The 21,874-nt window shown below is 32.8% G+C and overlaps 1 protein-coding gene and 1 non-coding gene across 2 annotated transcripts in view; one reads left to right on the top strand and one right to left on the bottom strand.

The window, feature by feature from the left end:
- The window catches only part of LOC125068912 (diacylglycerol kinase eta), a 178,804-nt gene that overhangs the window by 54,232 nt on the left and 102,698 nt on the right, over positions 1-21,874 (bottom strand). The window contains exon 3 of the mRNA XM_047678291.1: positions 4,526-4,606. Coding sequence (XP_047534247.1) covers positions 4,526-4,606 — 81 coding nt within the window. The remainder of the gene's footprint in view (positions 1-4,525; positions 4,607-21,874) is intronic.
- Positions 5,290-5,373, top strand: Trnal-cag. Its single transcript has one exon. It is a non-coding gene; the product is annotated as a tRNA-Leu (tRNA).

Raw genomic sequence — 21,874 nt, 5'->3', positions numbered from 1 at the left:
TAAGCCTATCAAGTAAAAGCTATTCGAATAAATCATAGAAGATAAATTACATAAATTATTACCTGTGACATTGAGGCAGTCAGCGAGAGATAACTTTACGTTTAACCAAGATATAAATCATTGCAGCACTACACAAAAACAATTCTAGATTTTTCTAGAACACCTCTGAGACAACATTGAAAAATCTACGTAGTTGCACTTTTAAGAGAATCGAAATTTCTGAATAAAAGCGTTTTAAAAATAAGCTGTTGTACAAAACATTTTGTGTCTTTGCTGTTGACATTGGAAGAGTTCTTTCGTCTGGTCTATCCTAAGATTACCTAAGAGACGATCATGCTTACCATACAAATGTATTGTAATTGAAATTGAATCGACATTTAAAATTAAAACTACGTAGGATACGAGGCACTGACTCGAATTTAGCTTGCAAGATTAAACCTAAACAAACTAACAAACATTGCAAGTTATATAAAAGCCCGCAGAAAACGACGCCATTTTGAATGTATTGCCAAGCAAAGCAAACCAGGTCAATAGCACAAAAAATATGAATACATTAAGCTCTTTTTAAATGGTTCGCTATCCGGACGTACCGTAACAGCGAACTCTGACGTAGCAGAGTCAGGCCGTTAATCCCTTAATGCCCCGGATACACGTGGACGTATGATAAACGGTCGCCTCATTCGTGACCTAATAAACTTGGGTCCAACCCTATGCAATTCGTCTTAGATTAGAGTCCATTTGCATATTAATACGACAATGGACCTAATTTAGTTCTTTTCTTTACAAAAATGTGCTTATATATTTTTTGGTCACGCGACATAAACTTTAGTAAAAGAGTAACCACTGAGTTTCTTGGGGATTATTCTCGGTAGAATCAACTTTCTGAACCGGTGGTAGTTTTCAACAATGAAACATGAATCGTCATATGAGCCTACATAAAGAATATTTTGATTTTGAAAAAGTGTTTTTTGAACTTACACATATTGTTAGTCTATGCAATTATTTAAATACAAAGGTTTATGCTGCCTGGCAATAAAATGACGTTAAAATAACATAACTGTTGTAAATAATAAGATTTATTAAAAAAAAAATACTTATCCAATAAAAATAATATCATCTAAACAATTTCCGGGTAAAGTCGCAACATATAAAAAAGAAAAATAAAATAGACGAAGAGATAACCTCTATTTTTTTGAAGTCGCCTCATAAGTATAAGGAAAAACAATATTTACTTGGGATACAGTAAATAGTAATACAGCATGCAAAACTTTTATAACACAAAATGACGCTACAAAAATGTATGTACATCATTTATCTTCATAAACCGCTAAAATATTAACAGATTGATGATAGGGTTAAGGGTTCGTATGGCCGCGCCTTTGTATTCTCTATCCTATAATTATGAAAGCCTCGTCAGTTGAGTGACTAGCTATAAGTCTGCGGATTCCAAGGTCTTGGGTTCAAACCAATAGTGGGGCGTTTAAAAGTCAATGAGTTTATCTGTCGAGGAATTCTCGGTGAGAATTGTGTTTACACTACTGTAGTAGTAAAGCACGCTAATATTAAACCTGATGTTTTGCTTTTTCCGGTTGTATCAGATTTGCAGTCTTAACTTAGTATGGAAAAAGAAAGTAACCTTATGTGTGTGTATATATTTGTGTACTATGAAATCACACATCATCACACGTAGTTTTAATTCTCGTAGTTGGAAAATTAGTAGGAGGCTCAATTGATGGTAAGTGATTACCACCGCCCATGGACATCTGCAACATTGGGGGCCTTATAGGTGCGTTGCCAGATTTAAATGGATGTTGGTGGTGCCTTAATGATGTAAGAAATTGTTAGAATTTCATACAGCGCCAATGTCTATGGTTAATAGTGACCTTGATTAGTAGGATCTGGCGGATGATTTGCTCGTCTACCTATCTATACCATAGGAATTTTGTATATATCTTACTTTACTATGTACACTATAAATTAAATCCTAATCTTAGGGATCTTAATACAACTCGCCTTAATTATTTTCTTGTAAACTCTGACGTCTAACAAGCAAAGTTGCTATATCACCCAAATAACTTGCAATATACCGAGGCCGTGTATTGAGGTCACATTCCGTTTTTCCACATACGCTTGAGCCGATGCCGGTAGGTTCACAAATAATGGGTAAAAACTGTTGAAAAAATTTTTTCTACGCCGCGCTACAAATTTCTTTGTAACAAACTTTTATTAGTTGTTTTATGGGTAGAATTTTTTAAACAATATTGTGTTTTCGTTTGGTTTTATATACTGGTTCATGAGTTCAAAAACGTTCGAATGAAAATACATGTGAAAACGTAACAATGTTATGAAATTATAACCAAGAATCACCTTAGTTTATCTGATTATGGTCAACTTGGCCAAGTATGTTCCAGACTATTTTTATTATTATGTATTAATACAAGATTATATTAATGATAAAAAAAGCGTGGACTTAGTATTTATTGATTTCTAGGCATGAGTTTTTACTTTACTGCCAAACTCTGTAATGTAATAATAATTGTCTATAAAAATGGTAGAAAAGAGTGAGTATGAAATACTGAGTTACTTGCCGGTTTTTCTCAGTAGAATCTATTTTACGAACCGGTGGTAGCTTTACATTTAAATCAACACTGTAAGATGAGGATTTTAAAGTGCTTTTATGAGCCTACTTAAATAAAGTGTGTTTTGATTGTTATTTTTTTAATAAGTATTGAATGAACTTCAAAGCAATTATATCGCCGAGCAGCAATAATAAGTATAGTTGCTTTGCGTTTCGAATATTAGGCTTGTTGCAAAGGGCACAAAGGATACAACATTTTGACGATGCAAGAGATTGTTTATATTTTAACATTTCCTACAGTGCCAATGCAAAAATGTGGTGGTGACCATTTGTCCGATTTCTTTCACCAGTTCAAAAAAAGCTTTTATTCATAAACATGAAATGTATCCAAGTAAAAATATAGAAGTATTATTATTATATTATTTATGCTGCTTGAGTACGGGATCGTTTCCTTTTGGGGAGAGTTGTAGAATTTTTCCATCACTCTGTTCCGGTGCGGGTCAATAGATACTTGTTTGACATACTTTCATCCAACACATAGAACTTTCCTCAAGATGTTTTTTTTTTACCAACACGAAATGAACGATAAACACTAATTAATCACATGGAAATTCAGAAGTGTTTGAGCCCGGATTCTTATTTTAAGATTCACGTATTCTAACGAATGTTTCTTACGTGGCTCTTACACACGTACAGCGAATGTTCTTAAGTGAATATCCCTGAAACAACATTAACACGCAAGGGTGAAAGTTTTGTCGACTTTAAGACCGAATCGTTAGGAAATGTAAATTGTGCCATAAAGTTTTGCTACTAATGAGCGTTAAACTAGTTTATTTAATATTTCTGCTATGAATTATTCAGATATTCATATCCTTTTATTCATTGTTTTAATCTCTTTACAATCTTCTTCGAAATTTAAAAGTAGCAAATCATCAAGATTGTTTTTGTTTACGACGCGGAAAAGTAATAGACTGCGATCTAAAGGAAATCACCAACTTATTCCAATCAGAAGAGTTCACAAGAATAAACAACTTTGACATCGAATTGACTTAATATTATTGGTCAAGATCTTAAATAAAATCTATGGTACTCATAATAAATTTGAATTAAAATACCGGTTTGAATGTCAGCGAGGTTGTTATCGGAACTTTTGAAATAAAATTAAAGTGGATATAAGGAGCTAAGTGGAATATTTGTATAATATAAATAATATTTGTACATAAAGAAGATCTTTTAGTAAATAATGTAAATCAATTAAATCTGAGATAAGCTTATTTTTCTTCTAGAATGGGGTGCAAATTATCAAACTATGCGTCTATTTTATACATAAAATATCATTTGGAATAAATGAAATATTTTTTTTTGGTTTGGAATATATATTTTTTATTAATTAATTAATTTGCTTTTTATTTTTTGGTTATATATTTATTGTTTTTGATTTTACATTTCTTCTACAATACATAATTGTCAGTCGCGGGAGACTCGTTAAGACTATAAAAAATAGTAAAAAGTATTAAAATTGTCTATGTCGAAAACTCATATAGTCTTTGGTATATAATGTTTGACACCTGAAGGCTATGTAAGAGTAGAGTCTATGCCGGGAGTCTCAGAAATAATAATAAGTATATATTATAATTAGTAGGTAAGCCAGAACATAATTAAATAATGATCATAAATCACGTTTCTTCTCCATAGAATAAACATTCTTAACGAAACGATTCAAAAGCGCTTGTAAATTGCTCATATACTTAAACTAAAACTACTCCGAATTCTCAATAGTATATCATGAACTTTAGCATAATGAATATAGGTTTGTTTAATCAGGGGTGTAACAGTCAATCCGATGACTGAACTCCTAAAGCAAAGAGATTAAGAACGATACTACGTGTGAAAGAGTCTGATATATGTAGGTTATTTTGATTTGATTGTTTTCCTATGAATACATACTTGGAAGCTGTGGTTTGCGTTACTGATGCTGCACTCTGCAAATGTTGCGTCTTCTAATTCGTGCTCGTCCCAAAGTTGACTCTGTAATAAATAGATACATTTAATTGCTTTGAATTAATCTTTACTTTACGCAGTATGGATAAAATAGAATTAGTTAATTTATTTGGATTAATTTCACCCGTAGTAGTATCTCGGGAAAGGTTACGAATATTATAAAGAGGTAAAATTTGTTTTTTTGTTGGAAGTAATCTCCGGAACTAATGATCTAATTGTAAAATAAAATTCACTCATAGAAAGCTATATTATTATTATATTATAATTATATTTATATAATATCATTTTCTTTATTAATGCATTGCAACCGTGCGGAGCCGGGACGTCTCGCTCTGTATGTTTATGTATGGTTATTAGTATATTATAATTTTAAGTATTTGAGGAGCTAAGAAATGATCAGTGTTAAAAACAAACTATATTTAACGAATCGATCATTTATGAACACTAGATAGAAATTTAAAAATACCAAGATTGTGTATTTTATTAAGAATGATTTATAAAACGAGAGAAAAGAACGATTCTACTGAAGACGCTGCTAGGATTGCTTCAACTTAAAGAGTAATAACTTGAGAAGTCTTCAGAGTTGGTTAAAATAACAAACTCTAAAGACATCACAAAATAGAATCTCGAAATATAAGGAAAAATATACAAATATGCAATATATATGACATTGTCTATAATAATTCCTTAAATTCGTTCCATGTCGTACAGTCAGGATGGCCGAGCGGTCTAAGGCGCTGCGTTCAGGTCGCAGTCCACTTCTGTGGGCGTGGGTTCGAATCCCACTTCTGACACATAGTTATCAAACTCAAACATTTTTTTTAAAAGAAACTATTTATCCTCAGTGCAACCTATTCATTTAAAATCATAGCATTTAAAGTAAACACGCATCAAAATAAAATGAGGGTGCATCATAACAGAATAGCATTGTTGAAATAATCATGTTATGTTTTTTGATTTTGAACTAAAATGACGTGAATATATTTGCATATAAATTTATAATGTCAAATCGTAATTGTCGTACTGTAATGTAATGTAATGGGTAGTTTTAAAACTGCAGATCCTGAGTTCCTGGGTGAAGCTAACAATATTCATTTTCAATAGCAGCCCATAGATTGCACAGCACTTTATACTGCTGAGCCTCAACAAGCTAGAACAGCCTTTAAAACCTGAATTTTATCCGGGCTTATCGGATTTGACGTCCAATCGGAACGAACCATTGAGAGGGTGCGAATTTAGTTTTAATACTTGCGTTCAAATTTGTGTACTATGGTGAGAATCTAAATCAGAATCAATCTGAGTCAGGATCTTCAATTATACAATATTAAATAAAGTCTAGAAGCCGAGTATACAATTGTATATATATGGAATAGTTTTTAATTATTTATATATTTTTAGTAACATAATTATCGTTATAATTTAGTCAGTCGAGTGATAGGCGACGTGTAAGGACATTGTGTATGTAAATCAATATTGAACTGAAAAAGGTGAGATAAAGTTGGACAAACAAAATGTAATAATAATATAAACATTCCAGTTCGGTTTGATAACATATAAAAAACACAAAACCTTTAAAAAAATATCGATGTGATTTTACATTCGTAGAACACGTAGCACGTAGCACGCTCATTAACGCGTCGGTACCGTAGCACGTGTCGTAGCAATGCTACGCCATGTGTAACTAAGCGAGTTTTGGACATTTCTTTACATATGTACATACATAAAAATGGTCATTATGAATGACAATTATGCAGTGACGATCATTACATTTTATCGATTTGTTATGAATATTTATATTAACTAATACAACGCGACCCTTCTATGCGTGTTAGCTTGTGCGTATACATTTGCTGAGCTCTCATTAGTTAACCTAACTACAAAGCGGTTAAAATATGATTCAAATGCTTACGCAACCCCTTTCAGTAGTCACCGAAGCGAAAATTTCTGCACTTGAATTACTGATTGAAGCGTAAAGATCCTTTGAATCTCAGTATCAAATTATAAGCTTTTCTCAACGTTCCGGGTTCGCAAAATATTTTTAATGTTTACGTATTAATAATTAAAACAATAATTTATTAGATTTTAAATTAACGTGGTTATTTTTATTACTACAAGTATTTAATACGGGATATTTAACATGTTTTTTTTTATTTTTATTTGGAGGAGCTCGAGATTTCGACATTATCTACGAATGTAGATCTCGTGAACAAGAAATTCGTAGATATTGTCGAAATATCGACAGATAAGTAAATATTTATTAATTTCGATATAATCCTTTGTATATTTTATAGACATGTTGAACTCGAACTTTATGATAATAATATAATAAATAATATAGATACATAATTTATAAACAAATACAGAAACAAATGTTTTAAAAACTGAAAACAACATTTATGCCACTAACTGAATTCCCTTACCCCACCATGTCATAACATTTATGCCACTAACTGAATTCCCTTACCCCACCATGTCATATAAATATTAAAAACATATCCAGTTCTAACCTATAGATTATTCTAGAGTAGAATATTGTGAAGTAAATAAAGTTCTAGCACTGTCTTATACACAATTTCGTTTGGAGTAAACGACATATTTAAGTATTTAAGTTAAATAACTTGTTTACATATGAATATTTTTCGCCTAAATACATAAATGGGCTTTCATTTCGTCTGAATTATGTATTCGTGTAATTGGCTGCCCTTTTCTGTAAGAACTGACTTGATATAAAATTTGTAAAATTTTTAAAAACGACTGAACGAACTGGACGTGTACAGTATTTTGATGCGTAAATCCTTTCGATTTTATAATTATAACAGTAAATTTCGCATATCAGTGTATGACTGAAATTCGCAGTGTGATTAGAGTTTGTTCTTACAGAATGCTGTTCTACATGACTGTATGTAGTGAAAAGATCACCGTCCTCGTCGTCCCTTGTGTAAGATTTTCTGAGAATGCTTAATCAACTATGGACTCTAAGATGTTAAGTCTCTCCCCGAGAAGCGGAAGACTTCCATACAATTTAGTGCTGGTGGTTGAATATGGATGAGTAAGTTGTAACGACCTAGACGAACTTGTACAAAGCTCTTCTACGAACAGAGATAAAATAAACCTAACTTAGGTGTATTATTTTAGTCAAGATTATTTTTAAAACTCAGTAATAACCGATACAAAGAATCAGAAGACCTGCGATTGTTACATTACACTTAAAATATTTCATACTAACATTATACTCAGGTAAGTTTTGTTTTTTTTTTTCGTTTACACGTAAAATTACGATTCATATGAAAATTTCATGCTATTTTAGTTTCCAGTTTCAGGTCAGACATAGGCTTTTTAGTATTGTTGAGAAATAGCTCAATCGAAATAAATAGCAACTGTCTTTTAATTATCACAAAGTAATAACTCATATCGAGCCAAGTAACAAATTACTTTTGAACGTTTTGACTTGGTGGTAGGGCTTTGTGCAAGCCCGTCTGGGTAGGTACCACCCACTCATCAGATATTCTACCGCCAAATAACAGTACACTGTATTGTTGTGTTCCGGTTAGAATGGTGAGTGAGCCAGTGTAATCACAGGCACAAGGGACATAACATCTTAGTTCCCAAGGTTGGTGGCGCATAGGTGATGTAAGGAATGGTTAATATTTCTTATAGCGGCTTTGTCTATGGGCGATGGTGACCACTTACCATCAGGTGGCCCATATCCTCGTCCGCCAACCAATGCCATAAAAAAAAAGGACGTATTATGTAGATAGTTATTACGCACTTTACAGTACGAATGACTAATTCTGGAGATATTACAAGTTGTTTAAATAAATGCGTTAATATAAAAGCGTTGCATATTGTGCGACATTTTAGCACAGTAGGGGCGAGTACATCAATTTGGGATTGAGACGAATCTATATGATTCCATACAGATTCGTCTAGTCTTAACGAACTGTAATCATTAATAGTAATTAAGCCATATTCGTGCTACCTCGTTATATAGAGGGACTCTAAAGACGCGAGCGATAACTAATTCAGAATATTAGGATTTATTCTGTGAATAGTGAATTTCTATTGATGCCAGTAAATTCGTTCCGTACAGTACTCAAAATGCTTTCAGCATTCGACTCGTGATTTTGCTTTTGAAGTATCAAACGATGTATAAATACAAAATTCACATGAATATTTTAATAAAAATCCTTGTCTATAATAAGGTTTACTTAAATTGGTTCTTACAAGCACTATTGAGTCAAAGTTTTTTAATACGTTAAGCTAAATGTAAAGGTACCACTAGTACGGAAATATGAACTGGTAAATATAAATATTTCTATAGGTTTAACCCAAGGCGGCCATTTTAAAACAACACATGACATATGCAAGTGTGTGCCAAATGAAAAGGGGACTCTTCTCGTATATTCAAAATACACTCTTAATACTAACTGATTAAATTAGAGTTGGAGATATGTTTTAGTTATGTAGTTGATTTATTATAGTTCATTAGCATTAGCAGGCTGTAAATTTCCCACTGCTGGGCTATAGGCCTTCTCTCCCTTGAGGAGAAGGTTTGGAGCATATTCCACCATGCTGCTCCAATGCGGGTGGCAGAATTTCGTTGAAATTAGACACATGCAGGTTTCCTCACGATGTTTTCCATCACCGCCGAGCACGAGATGAATTATAAACACAAATTAAGCACATGAAAATTCAGTGGTGCCTGCCTGGGTTTGAACCCGAAATCATTGGTTAAGATGAACGCGTTCTAACCACTGGGCCATCTCGGCTCTTTATTATAGTTCAAAATGTATATATTATCATTTTTAAATGTGAATATTGTTTCTAATTGAATTAAGAGTAGCTCGAAATTATCTGGCGATAAGTCGAGTTGGTGTTAGAAAAATTTAGAGATTTATCGAAGTAGTAAGTGTATTATTCATGACAGTACATTTTACGTACAAGGTATTCAAATGCCTCGCTTAGATAGTTAATTATGAATTTTATAACTCATCAGATCTGAACTTGGAGATAATCTTAATAATTAATTCAACAGATCAAAGTCATACATTTCATTAATTATTATCAATAGAATTCAATTTCGTCAGAATAATTATTTTCATAGTCCACTTGAAAATAGAGGTGAAAAAGTTGTTCAAGTTTAACGAAATCAGCTTAATTTTTGGAGCTGTTCCAAATACCGCAGACGGAAGGAATATTATTAGATAAGCTGACCTCAGAGTTTTAAACTTAGTTAAGACGTTAATTGTTCATACAACTAATTAAATTAGTGTTTTGGCTCGTAGTCTGAGAGTTGTTTTGTTTTAGTAGCTTACAAAACTAGTACTATTTCTAACTTTATTTTATACCCGTGTGAACAACCGTAATACCGTACGAAACTATTGAGTTTCTTACCACTATTTCTGGTTCATTTTGACATTCTGAACCGTCGGTAGCTTTGCATTATATAAAAACGATTGAAAACTTCTTGGAAATTCTCGAATAAAGTATATTTTGACTTCGTATTATATAAATAAATAATCAATGTTTTGCTTAACTTAACTTACCAAGAAAAGGTTTAAGGTAAAATAAAATTAGAGATAAAGGAAGAGAAACTAGAAAGTTATTCTTTGTTGAGATGATTTATCTTAAATTGATATTATATAAAATATTAAATTATTAGCATAATAGTAAACATATTTATAAAGATAAAATTAATTTAATATTTAATTAATGTTTTGTTAAATAAAAATCGAACACAAATATTTACAAACGTTCGTTATACATTCATGAGTCTGATGTTTTCGCTAAAGGGTATTGCGTTCAAGGTCTCATAAGTCCTTATAATATTTTCAAAGGGAAATTTTGCTGTACCATTTAAAATCTGTTTCAGGACCGCAACTTTCTGAATAATTCAAGCGAAGGAAGGTTCGTAGGATTTCGTCTTCAATACCGACGTTTATCAAAGAGCAAATTATTATTGTTATTATTATAAGTCATCTAAACTAAACGGTCAAGTGCCAGGTTTTTTTTTTAAATTGGATGGTTACGAACACATATAGTAAGAGATAGTGTTGGCAGTTACAATGCGTCGAAGACTCGGACCAGCCCATAGATGAACTGAGTTACCACTGAGCCGAGATGGCTCAGTGGTTAGAACGCGTGCAACTTAACCGATGATTGCGGGTTCAAACCCAGGCAAGCGCCACTGAATTTTCATATGATTAATTTGTGTTTATAATTCAACACGTGCTCGGTGTTGCTCGGTTTACTAACATTCACCAAAACATAAGGTAAAAACTTTGTTTATTAAAATTAGCTAGATTAATGAAACTATTGTAATGATCAATTATAAGTAAACATATCATTGATATCATTAGAAAGTTAAATAATTAATTGATAAAGTTAAAAACAATAATAAAACCAAACAAAAAACAAATATTTAAATTAAAAGAAGAATCTATACACATATATAAAACGAAATACCACTTACTGATTAATCACGAAATCTCGGAAACTATAACACATACAAACTTAAAAATTTGGTAGGTAGGTTCCCTATTGGTAGGTATAAATATCCGCTAAGAATTTTACGCAACTTCACCCCTAAACGGGAGTTGGAAGATTATATTTTATAAATTTCGCGCGAGTAAAGCCGCAACTTAAGCTAGTATATTTAATAAACAAATATTAATTTATAATTACTCTCTAACCATAAATGAATATACCCTTAATAGAATAATATTTTTCTTACAAATTTCTTCATGAAGGATTCGCGGGTAGGAATCACAAGAATTCCTCGCTAATAATTCACATGTTCTAACCCCCGGGCTTATCTCTGCTCTTAATGGTGTTATAAATTAAATTAAATAAGCTATTCTGCTCGTACAATTAAATGGGTTGGGAGTTAAGAACGCTAATTTTAATTAATTTTACAGCGATAACCTAAAACATACATTTAAATGTCATTTAAATGTATCTTACAAGGTATAAGCAAATAAGCTACTTGAAAATTGGTAGTCACTTCAAAGGAACGACATTTTTTGTGTCATATAGGTCGGCCCCCTGATGGTAAGTGGTCACCACTACCATAGCCATTGGTGCTGCTAGAATTAATAATCATTCCTCAAATCAAATCAACCTTGGGAACTAAGATGCTATCTAACACCAAGTGCATAATATCTAAGTTCCTAAAGTTGGTGGTGCATTGGTGATGTAAAGAATTGTGAGTATTTCTCACACCAACAAAATCTAAAGTAAGATCTAGTCTACGATCAGTTACATTAGACCGTGACATGAGACACACATGAACACTGCTGAAATGTAAAAAAAATGGAATGACTACGTTTAAATCCTAAACATAATGAATGAAATTAAAAACAAACCACTCCTTACCATCGCCTATTTAGATCTCAAATGCAATGCCACACTTGCTCACTCCACCATCACCCTTCGTGCAGATTACACGCTGCGCTGATTCCAAATAAATGGGATAAGTGCTAGCGAATAATTATGACTCACTTTTTAAACCGAAACAGAGTTATATAAAATGAATGCTTACGGTGTCATAAGCGCTCTGGTTCCAGTTTAACATTAATTGACTTTGCGTCAGCCAGTCTTAGTTGTTAGTTAATGTTATAGGTGGCAAACGAGCAGGAGCCTCATCTGATGGAAAATATGGACATCTGCAACATCAGGGGGCTTGCAGGTGCTTTGCCGCCTTCAAGGAAGTAGTACGCTCTTTTCTTGAAGGTTTCCAAGTCGTAGCGGTTCGGAAAAACCGCCGACGAAAGCTGGTTCCACAGAGTGTTGGGCGAGGCCGAAAATGTCTTAAAATCGCGCTATTTTAGATTTTCGGACATCGAGGTGGTGCGGGTGAAACTTAGATATGTGGGTGCATCATATTCTACCGCCATACGACCATATGTAGTATTGTTGTGTTTCGATTTGAAAGTGAGCGAGCCAGTATATCGTTAGTCACAAGAGATATAACATAATAGTTCCCAAGGTTAGCGCATTGGTGATGTAAGAGATGGTTAATATTTCTTACAGTGTCAATGTTTATGGGCGTTATGAACATTTTACAAAGAGGTCATATTATCTGAATGCTTACCAATTTTAAATAAATAATAAAAAACAACAACATTATAATGTAAGATAGATTTAATGATGAATCCACCCACTCTAGCCGGTTTTCGACGGTTAATTCATACTATGGCCTAAAATCTATGAACGAAATTTACGAAAATGGGTAACGGAGATTCAAAAGCCATTGTGACATAAAATAAGTGGTTTAAATAAAAAAAAAAAAAATAATAAAACTCTTTTATTCTCACTCATAATAACACATCTAAATAAAATAACTCACTTGCCTAGCCGAGCTAAAGCCATACCACGACAGCTAGTGCCGGAATTGTCCGCCAAGCCGCCTGTGACCGTTAGTGACGTCGCATCCGACTATCAACTGAATTAAATTTCCAATCCGCTCATTTCGGAACGTCACTTAGCAGTGCACCTGAGTTTAAGGCCAGAACTTCTAGTTTTTGAAATATATAATATATTAATCAATAAATAAATTTAATTATTCTTAATACTCGGTTATAGTACGGAAGGTGTCAGACGGTGACACTACGTTGGCATATTATCAACCCCGCTTATACAAAAGAAAAAAAAAACTGAGAAAGTGGCATGAAGAAAATTTTAATTATTTAAAAGAGGTTTTAAGAAAAATAACAAACTAAGATAAAATCAATCGAACTTAAGAGCGAGTTCAGTTCTCTGTATTGGTGAAGCAAATGTTCTTTAATTCTGTCAAGTGACTTTGTAAGTTACTGGTCTTTAAGTAATATCAAATAGGCTCAAGCGGACAACAATGTTAAAACTCTGAAAAAAATAACTTGTATTGGATTTTTGCTAAAGCAAAGACGGTTAAACTTCTTCGAATTGTTATTCTTCTTAATACGTAATTTTACGTATAAATTCAGACTATTATACTAATGCGGAGTTTATGAGATAAAAGATTTTACTTGTACGCCTAAAGGGAAAATAAAATCTCAAAGATTGAAGTTATTATTTTTGACAGGATATTATGAATTATTTTTGTTGCTCATTCGAGATTTAAATACACATTGAAATCTCCTTTGCATTAAATTAGATTATAAATAGGACTTTGATCATATTCGAAACATTAGTGCACACTTATAACAATATTTTACGCACATCTATGCCTGTGTGAACTAGGCCTGTGGGGCTTCGTGCATGCCGGTCTACCACCCATTACATATAATAATAAAATTATTGTTGTGTTCCCGTTTGAAAGACGACTAAGCTAGTGTAAGTTCAGAAGGTTTTGGCGTATTGATGTACAATTCATATTACTTAAAGGGCGCTCAATCATTATCTATTTTTAAAAGCATGGTTAAAGACTTTTATTTGTCGCTTTAATATCCATAAGTAATTGTTGTCGTTGTTTCTTTGTCTATTTATTCATTTTAGTTTATTAAATTTTTGTATTATATTATACATATATATGTATTTATAGTTATATGTATATTATGTGTATTATTATATTTTAATTACAGTATAATATATAATTTATAAACAATATTGTAACTCTGCCCAAAGATTGCCTGGAAGAGATCGCTGTTTTAGCGATAAGGCCGCCTGTTGCATCTTTTCATGCAACTTTTAAATGTTAATTCTTAGTTATAATCTATTATTACACCTAATAAATAAATAAATAAAGTTTCGATGTGTATGGCGCTGCTGACCACTGACCATCAGGTGGCTCATTTGTCAGATGTTTATTTTACTAAACATTAAACATAAATTGTAATAATTTCGAATAATTTTATCCAATTAAATTATTATAATTTTCTTCATCTACATGGCAAGTGTCATAAGGTGTTTCACGATTCATTCGTAAATAAATGAAATGATATATTTAATATATATTTTTTTATAATTAAATCTCCTACTTATTAACAAACTTAACAGGCGCTTCAATTAACATTTCACAGCTTGATAATTATGAAGACTCGTTAAGGATACAACGAGAACGAACTTTTAAACGCGCCAATGTGCTGAATATTCAGGAGAGCTAAATCTAAAAAAAATCATAGCTATTATAAAACATTTATAATCAACAGAAGTTGACTACTCAATCGTTTTTAAAAACATTCCAATTACTAGTATTTTCGAGTTCAGAGCTTACAATTACAATGAAACCAATTTAAATTTTCAAGTTTATTTAATTTGTAATCTTTGTAAGTTTGTTTAAGTCAAATCTCGAAAGCGCGATTACAATTTCATCCTCCTTCCACCATCATCATCATGATTAGCCTGTATATTTCGCTACTAGACGTAGGCCTTCCCCAAGGCGCGCCACTGAGCCCGATCTTCGGACCTTCCCATCCAGGTTCAACCGGCCACCTTCCATATATCATCACTCCACCGTGTCGCCGTGTTTTTATAAGGTATCACATAACATGAGAAATTCAAAACAGCGCCATCTTTAATTTGATTTGAGGTCTCCAAAGAAAGAGCCTGTTTTAAAGACCGGCAACGCACCTGCAAGAGCTCTGATGTTACGCAATACCAGGGTTCTTGCAGGTGAGCTTTCCATCAGGTGAGTTTCCAGCCCGTTTGCCAAATATTACATTTAAAAAAAAGTGTGTCTGCTCATAGAATAGTCCCTGCGCCGAATTATTTCCAACAAACTTTTCTACAAAAAATGTAACACTATATATTTCTCGTACAATAATTTCTTATAAAACGGGACTAGTGAGTAAGGGTAAAACAGAACAAATGCCTAACATAGTTGTATATATTTCCTACTTATAAAACGAAGTTTCTTTTAGTTTCTTGTAAGTACAATTTATCAAGCCGCTCCAATGCAGGTTGCTTGAACTGGCCTGAACAGATAATTAATAAAATATATACAAATATAATAAAATAACCAGAATAAAATAATTAAAAAAGGCAAATATTATAGGAATTGAATAAGTTTATTCGCATTACAATTATTGCCTTAATTGTATATAAGTAAAAATTAAAAATAGTTTTCGTACAAACCATGACCACATGTAATGGTTAAAGAATGAAATTAATAATAATAATAATTTGAATGATATAAAGGATCGACAGTGCAATTCAACGTGGAAAGGCTTCTAGCATCCTTGCCACCATTCCAAATATTTAAAAAAATATATAATTATTCTAAATTCAAACACAAAATACATAGCAGAGTTGGAGCATGATTATTTATTAAGTACTTATTAAAATCTTAATCGCAATTCCATAACAGAATAAAATATTATTTATAGTATATGTACATAAATACGGAACCTAATTGTTTGAAAATCAAAGACCGATATCCCTATATATACATTAATAGAGGTAACGACAGCATGACGCCCCAACTTAATGTCAATTTTTGGTATCACCCTAACATTATTACAACCTATATAGGAAATTGGGCCATTAGTCTCGCGCCCTTGTTAACTTTAACGGAGTTTTGACGCGACACAAAAATGATTTATATTCGTGTAGTGCTGTATAAAGCCAAAAAAGTAAAGTAACGACCTTCAAATGTCCCACTCCTGGGCTAATTCCACTACACTGAATTTCAATGAAATTAGACACATGCAGATTTCCTCACGGTGTTTTCCTTCACCGCCGAGCACGAGATGAATTATAAACACAAATTAAGCTCATGAAAATTTGGTGGTGTTTCAGTTTTCGATAAAGTTCCACGCGTTCTAATGCCGTCTCGGCGTTGATGTCATGTTTCAACGTTGATCCCGTAATGACCATATAGAACAAAAACTTTTTTTTTAGTAGAGTAACTCATTGAATTTCTGTCATTTCACTGAGCAAGATAATACTTAATATTTGTTACCTGAGGCAACAATATGGGCCGTTAAGTATATTTTTTTAAGTTGTTTGAGCGCAAATCTCTTAGATATATGATTTAGAATTAGAGATTCTTGATAAAGTAGAACTTGTAACTAAACATACTGTTACATATTTATTTTTCAGAATATAGTTATTACACAACGACTTCGATTACGAATTTCAGTTTCCAGGTATACCGATCACAAAGAGAAAATCTGTTTGCCACCGTAAAATAAAAATGATGAAAATATATGCATACAGGTATAAAAACCAATGGGCGTAATAAAACTCTGCACAATGGTTGACACGGGTTGTTATTTCGAGGAATTAAGCACCTAAGGGAGTACCAAAAATCAAAGGCCACGCGAACGTAATAACGCATAGCTCGTATAAAACGAAAACATTTAAGGGACAAAAACGTGAAACGCAACTTTAAATGCATACATTGCAACAATTATCTGTACCATTAAGAAAAAAAAGAAACAGTACTCTAAATATTCCTTTGCTTGGGAAAGAGCTCTCCCCTCTTAAAGAAAATTATGAACGAATTCAATCACATGTCAAATTTCATAAAAATTACTATTGTGTATTAAAAAGACTATAATTTATTTTTCGGTCACGTTTTACTCTCTTGTTTATAGAACGAAATTATAAAAATCAAATATAGCACAGGAACGTGCAAACGTTGTATTACCTACATTTTCTGTTCCTTATTATCGAGCAAACGGGTATGAACAATATCGGTACATGTAATTGAACCTATTTGCTTTCTAATATATTGATATATCGCAAAACGCGACACTAGAATTCGAATTTCGAATTCAAATTTTGAAATTTTTAAAAGAACTTACAAGAATCTCATTAGACTTTAATCTACTACAGGACAAGTGTTACCATATCTAGGTTTTATATTTTACAAAAAAAAAAACAAGTATTAAAAAAAAAAGTTTCATTTATTTATTAATTACATAACGATTATTGAAATATGTATTTCGTATAATTTAGTCAATCATTAAATCAGATTTAATAAACCACAAATGTTAAATATCTCGGAGAGTTATTATCAAAGCTGAAAAGCTGACATATGATAGTAGCCGCACAATTTCGTTTTTGTTCCCAATTTGATATATTAACATGGACCTATCATATATAATAATAGCGTAAGCCGATTTTTGTCCCAGTGATTGTGGGACGATAGCTTCACATAAAAAATCGTTTATAGTCTCATTTTAAAGAGCTCTAACCGTAGATGTGCCGAAAAATTTAAATGATTCTTAATTGCAATTTATTAAATTGTTATGATTTAACAAATAATTAATGTGTGAGACCAAAGAAAAGTTACTGGCCACATAGAAAGCGGAGCTATGGCTGTAAAAAAAAAAAAATCGCGCGTGCAGACGTCGTCGACGTCGCAATTTTACAATGAAATGAAATTAAAAAAAACCTGTCATAAGTTTCAAAATTTGTAAAAATCTGTCGAATAAACGAGAAGTTTCGCGTGAGCTGTAGTTTAATTGTCATTATTGTACACATTCAGTGATATTTCGATCGATTTCATATCGTTTCACATCGATAATTCTACTAAACGAACATCAGAGTATAATTTGGAAACGAATACTGACTGTGATCCCTTTAATAAACCTATAACACTTAAAATTGAAGTGTATGTCTGTCATTTTGATAACGGCAATAATATGCAGTGATTTGTAACAAAAAAAAAAAAACATTTGGTTCTGTTATTTGTCCGGGAAAATTACTAAAAACTTTAAACAGGACTTTGAAAAATTCAACGGATATTTGATTAAAAACATTGTTTTGATTCCAATAATATTTTTAGCTTTAGGATATTTTTTTATTTTACGTTTGACAGAAACTGAACGCCGTTAAAATAAAAAAATAAAAAACACACTATGGAATTCAGTAAAATTACATTTCACTGTGGTATCGTATGTGGCAGTTAAAATAACTATTTTTTATAGTATTCATATTTCTCATTTAAGACTTAACTATACATGAATATTATATATTATTTTTCGATCGAAGTTCTTTTACGCGGTTTACAGTAGAGTGAACTGGCAGAAATCATCACGTAAGAATAAAGCATTATGTCCCCTCCACGTGACCTTTACTTATCACACTCTTCCTCTCCATCTCATAATATTATTTAAACTACGTCTAATGTTTTTAATAACAATAATATTTTTAATTTTTATCCTTTTATCTGTCATTTACATATATAGCGGAAGCAACTTCAAGCCAACCAGCGCATCACTATTTTTATTTTAAATAAGTCGTTGACCATACGACTTATACTTACTTAAATATATAATGATAACGTTTTTGGTATTATTTCGAAAATCGAACAAAGAAGGCAGACGCCGATCAACAAACACATATTCCTTATCATTCGATTTAGACACGTTTCACTTCAATCGTCTCGTCGGTAGTAAATAGAAAGGCGACTGATATTCTGAGCACGTAATCTCAAGGTCACAGTAGTGAATAGTAACCTTGGCATTGTAGGCGTGCCTTGGCGTAGCGTGCCCTATTGCGTACGTACGCTGTCGGGCGTGGGAGTTAGCGTGAATTTAATCTTTCAACTCAATAACGTAGTGAGTTCGTTGCAATATTTTATCTATAACGGAATGTTATCGTGATATTGACTTTTCATACCTTTTAAATTGTTACTTCTACCCATATTAACGTTCTCTTTATATTTAAAGCTGGTTGGCAGATTGAAAAATAGACGGCCTGATGGTAAAAAGTCACCCCTGTCGTCATTCAAGATGATACCTCTCATAAATCTTAAAATTAACGTCGAAAATAAATCTATTTAGCTACATTTTAAGCAATTTATTGATAAATATATTGTACTTTTAAAATACTAAAAATTTTTGCCAATATACGAAATAAGTCTAAACTCGTGGGGCTAACTTGTTCTAGCGCCAATCATCAATCTTTTCCGTTTCGGTTTGAAAGACGAGTGAGCCAGTGTAATTACACCGGATGGCTGGCAGAATATTAACCGTTTAAAGAGTTACTTATACTTCTTGCAGTGTCATTGGTTATAGACGTAATCGATTGCCACCAGGTGCTTATTTGTAATCTGCTTTCATAAGAAAGTAAAAAAAAAAATAAGAAACTTACGAAAAATATATATACTAAAAGTGTTCTTAAATTCAAACTCATTTATCTAATATAGAAGCATTACACTTACTTATTGATTGTCAAATTAAACATTACCACCGGTTCGGAAAAGAAAATACCATGACTTGAGAAGAAACGGCGAAAGAAACTCAGGAACTTAGCGCATACGAACCAAAAAAAAACCACAGAGGAGACAATAACTAAATATAAACATGACAAGTGTAATATTATTGCTAATTAGTAACTAATATCTGACCACCTGACAGGAAAATCTTGCAAACATAATATACGAGGTAAAAGTATTATTAAGAATTGTATAAACATATTATATATAATTAAATGGGCACGATGCCGTTTTTATTTGGGTTATGCGGCTATTAACGAATACTAGCCAACGGTGTACATTATAAATATTGGACAACATCACATACATTACTCTGATCCCAATGTAAGTAGCTAAAGCACTTGTGTTATGGAAATCAGATGTAACGACGGTACCACAAACACCCAGACCAAAGACAACGTAGAAAACTAATGAACTTTTTCTACATCGACTCGGCCGGGAATCGAGCCTGGGACCTCGGACTGGCGTACCCATGAAAACCGGTGTACACACTACTCGACCACGGAGGTCGTCGACTATATTATTGTGCACAAATTTGTGCACAAATAGCACAGGTTCACTCTATATTCTTTCACTTTAATTATTTATTTAATGGCAATTCGAGATTCATGCGCAGCCTCAACTGTTATATGTGCTTTGAGACGTGAGAATGAAAGTTCTAATGTCTTTAAAGTCTAGCCTACTGCTGAAAATATGCTATCGGAATAACTTCACTATTCCATCCCTTGGTTTGAACCTAGGACCTCGGTATCTACAGCCATATAAACAAAAAGTTAGAGTAAAATATCATGAGCCCCTCACTTGGACTAAGGTTAACCGCGTTTGCTGACATCGCGTGCCCCCTTTTATTATCGAGCGTTGCCTAAATTTCCTGGGGGAATGGGCTCGTTAGGTTTCCGCTGGCGATGTAAACAAGGCTTTGTAGGGAAACATTTGAGATAGTGCTGATTGCGGTGAGAATCATTTACTAGACACCGCTGTGGTTGTATAAACTTGTGATTTCTAATATTTTGACTCATTTAAAATAGCCTGTAGCGGCATTAAATAATAACGGTGAGAAAAGAAATATATTTATAAATATTCGTAAAATAGGCAAAGGCAAAACAGTAGGTATGTTTTAATCTCAAGTCGGGCGAATAATTTAACCACTCTCTCAGCAGTAAATATAGTATTTGCCGCTTAATAGTGGAATGTATAGGTATATACGACAATTTATGGAGTCTTGAAGATGGAAGTCAGTCCCGTGTATCAGTCTGTCGCTATGGAAGTGACGGAATAGAGAGGGCACCTGTGTTTCGCACACACTTGTGCCCTATATTATGTTCGGCGTATTTTGTTAGTTTTCTTGAGATTTGTTCAGAAGAATATCATCATGTTTTAAATTAAATCTATTTTTATTAGCTCGTATAAACATTAGTAACAGCTCGTAAATGCACCAATTGCTGAGCTGGGGCATTTCTTAATGTTGAGGGTGAAGTTTATTCCACCAAGCCGTACATAAAAGTATATAAAGTACGCGTACATAAATGTATGATATAATTTCACTCGACACATGCAGGGTTTCTCAGGAGACCAAACGTGTAACTTATAAACACAAGTTATAAACATACGTGAATATAAAGTGCTTGGGCTTTTTCTTCTAAACGTGACTTAGTATTCATAATTTATAAATACGCAAAAATAAGAGTTAATATTAATAGAATTATTTAATGAGTTAAATAAATTCTAAGAATTTCGATAACGGAAGTCGTGATACCGATTTCATCAAACAATGTCCTCCAAACTTGTACCCTGAATAATGAAGGCGAAATGTCACCAAAAGTTGCTTTATAAGATTAGACTTTGATACTCGGGGAATCGGACGCCTCATTAATTCAACCTGTCGAAAAGTTGACTTTACATAACTTGTCGAGAGTTTTTACTCAAAACTTTCTATTCTATATTTATTTAATGGTTTCAAATTGTTAGGACGAAGAGTGCCTCGTTTTCGTACCGGTTCGTACGAGTTTGTAATTCATCATTGACTTACTGAATTACACGCCTTGTGGGTCCAACAGCGTCGCCAGAACGAATTACACTGATGTAACTTTACTTTGAATCCAGAGAGCGTGCGTGTAAAGGACGTTCGCCCGACGGCATTGATGTCTCTC

This window comes from Vanessa atalanta, chromosome 2 (assembly GCF_905147765.1).
Source record: "Vanessa atalanta chromosome 2, ilVanAtal1.2, whole genome shotgun sequence".
In the NCBI taxonomy this organism is placed as follows: domain Eukaryota; kingdom Metazoa; phylum Arthropoda; class Insecta; order Lepidoptera; family Nymphalidae; genus Vanessa; species Vanessa atalanta.
Note: the sequence above shows the minus strand (reverse complement) of the source record. Positions and strands in the feature narration are given on the sequence as shown.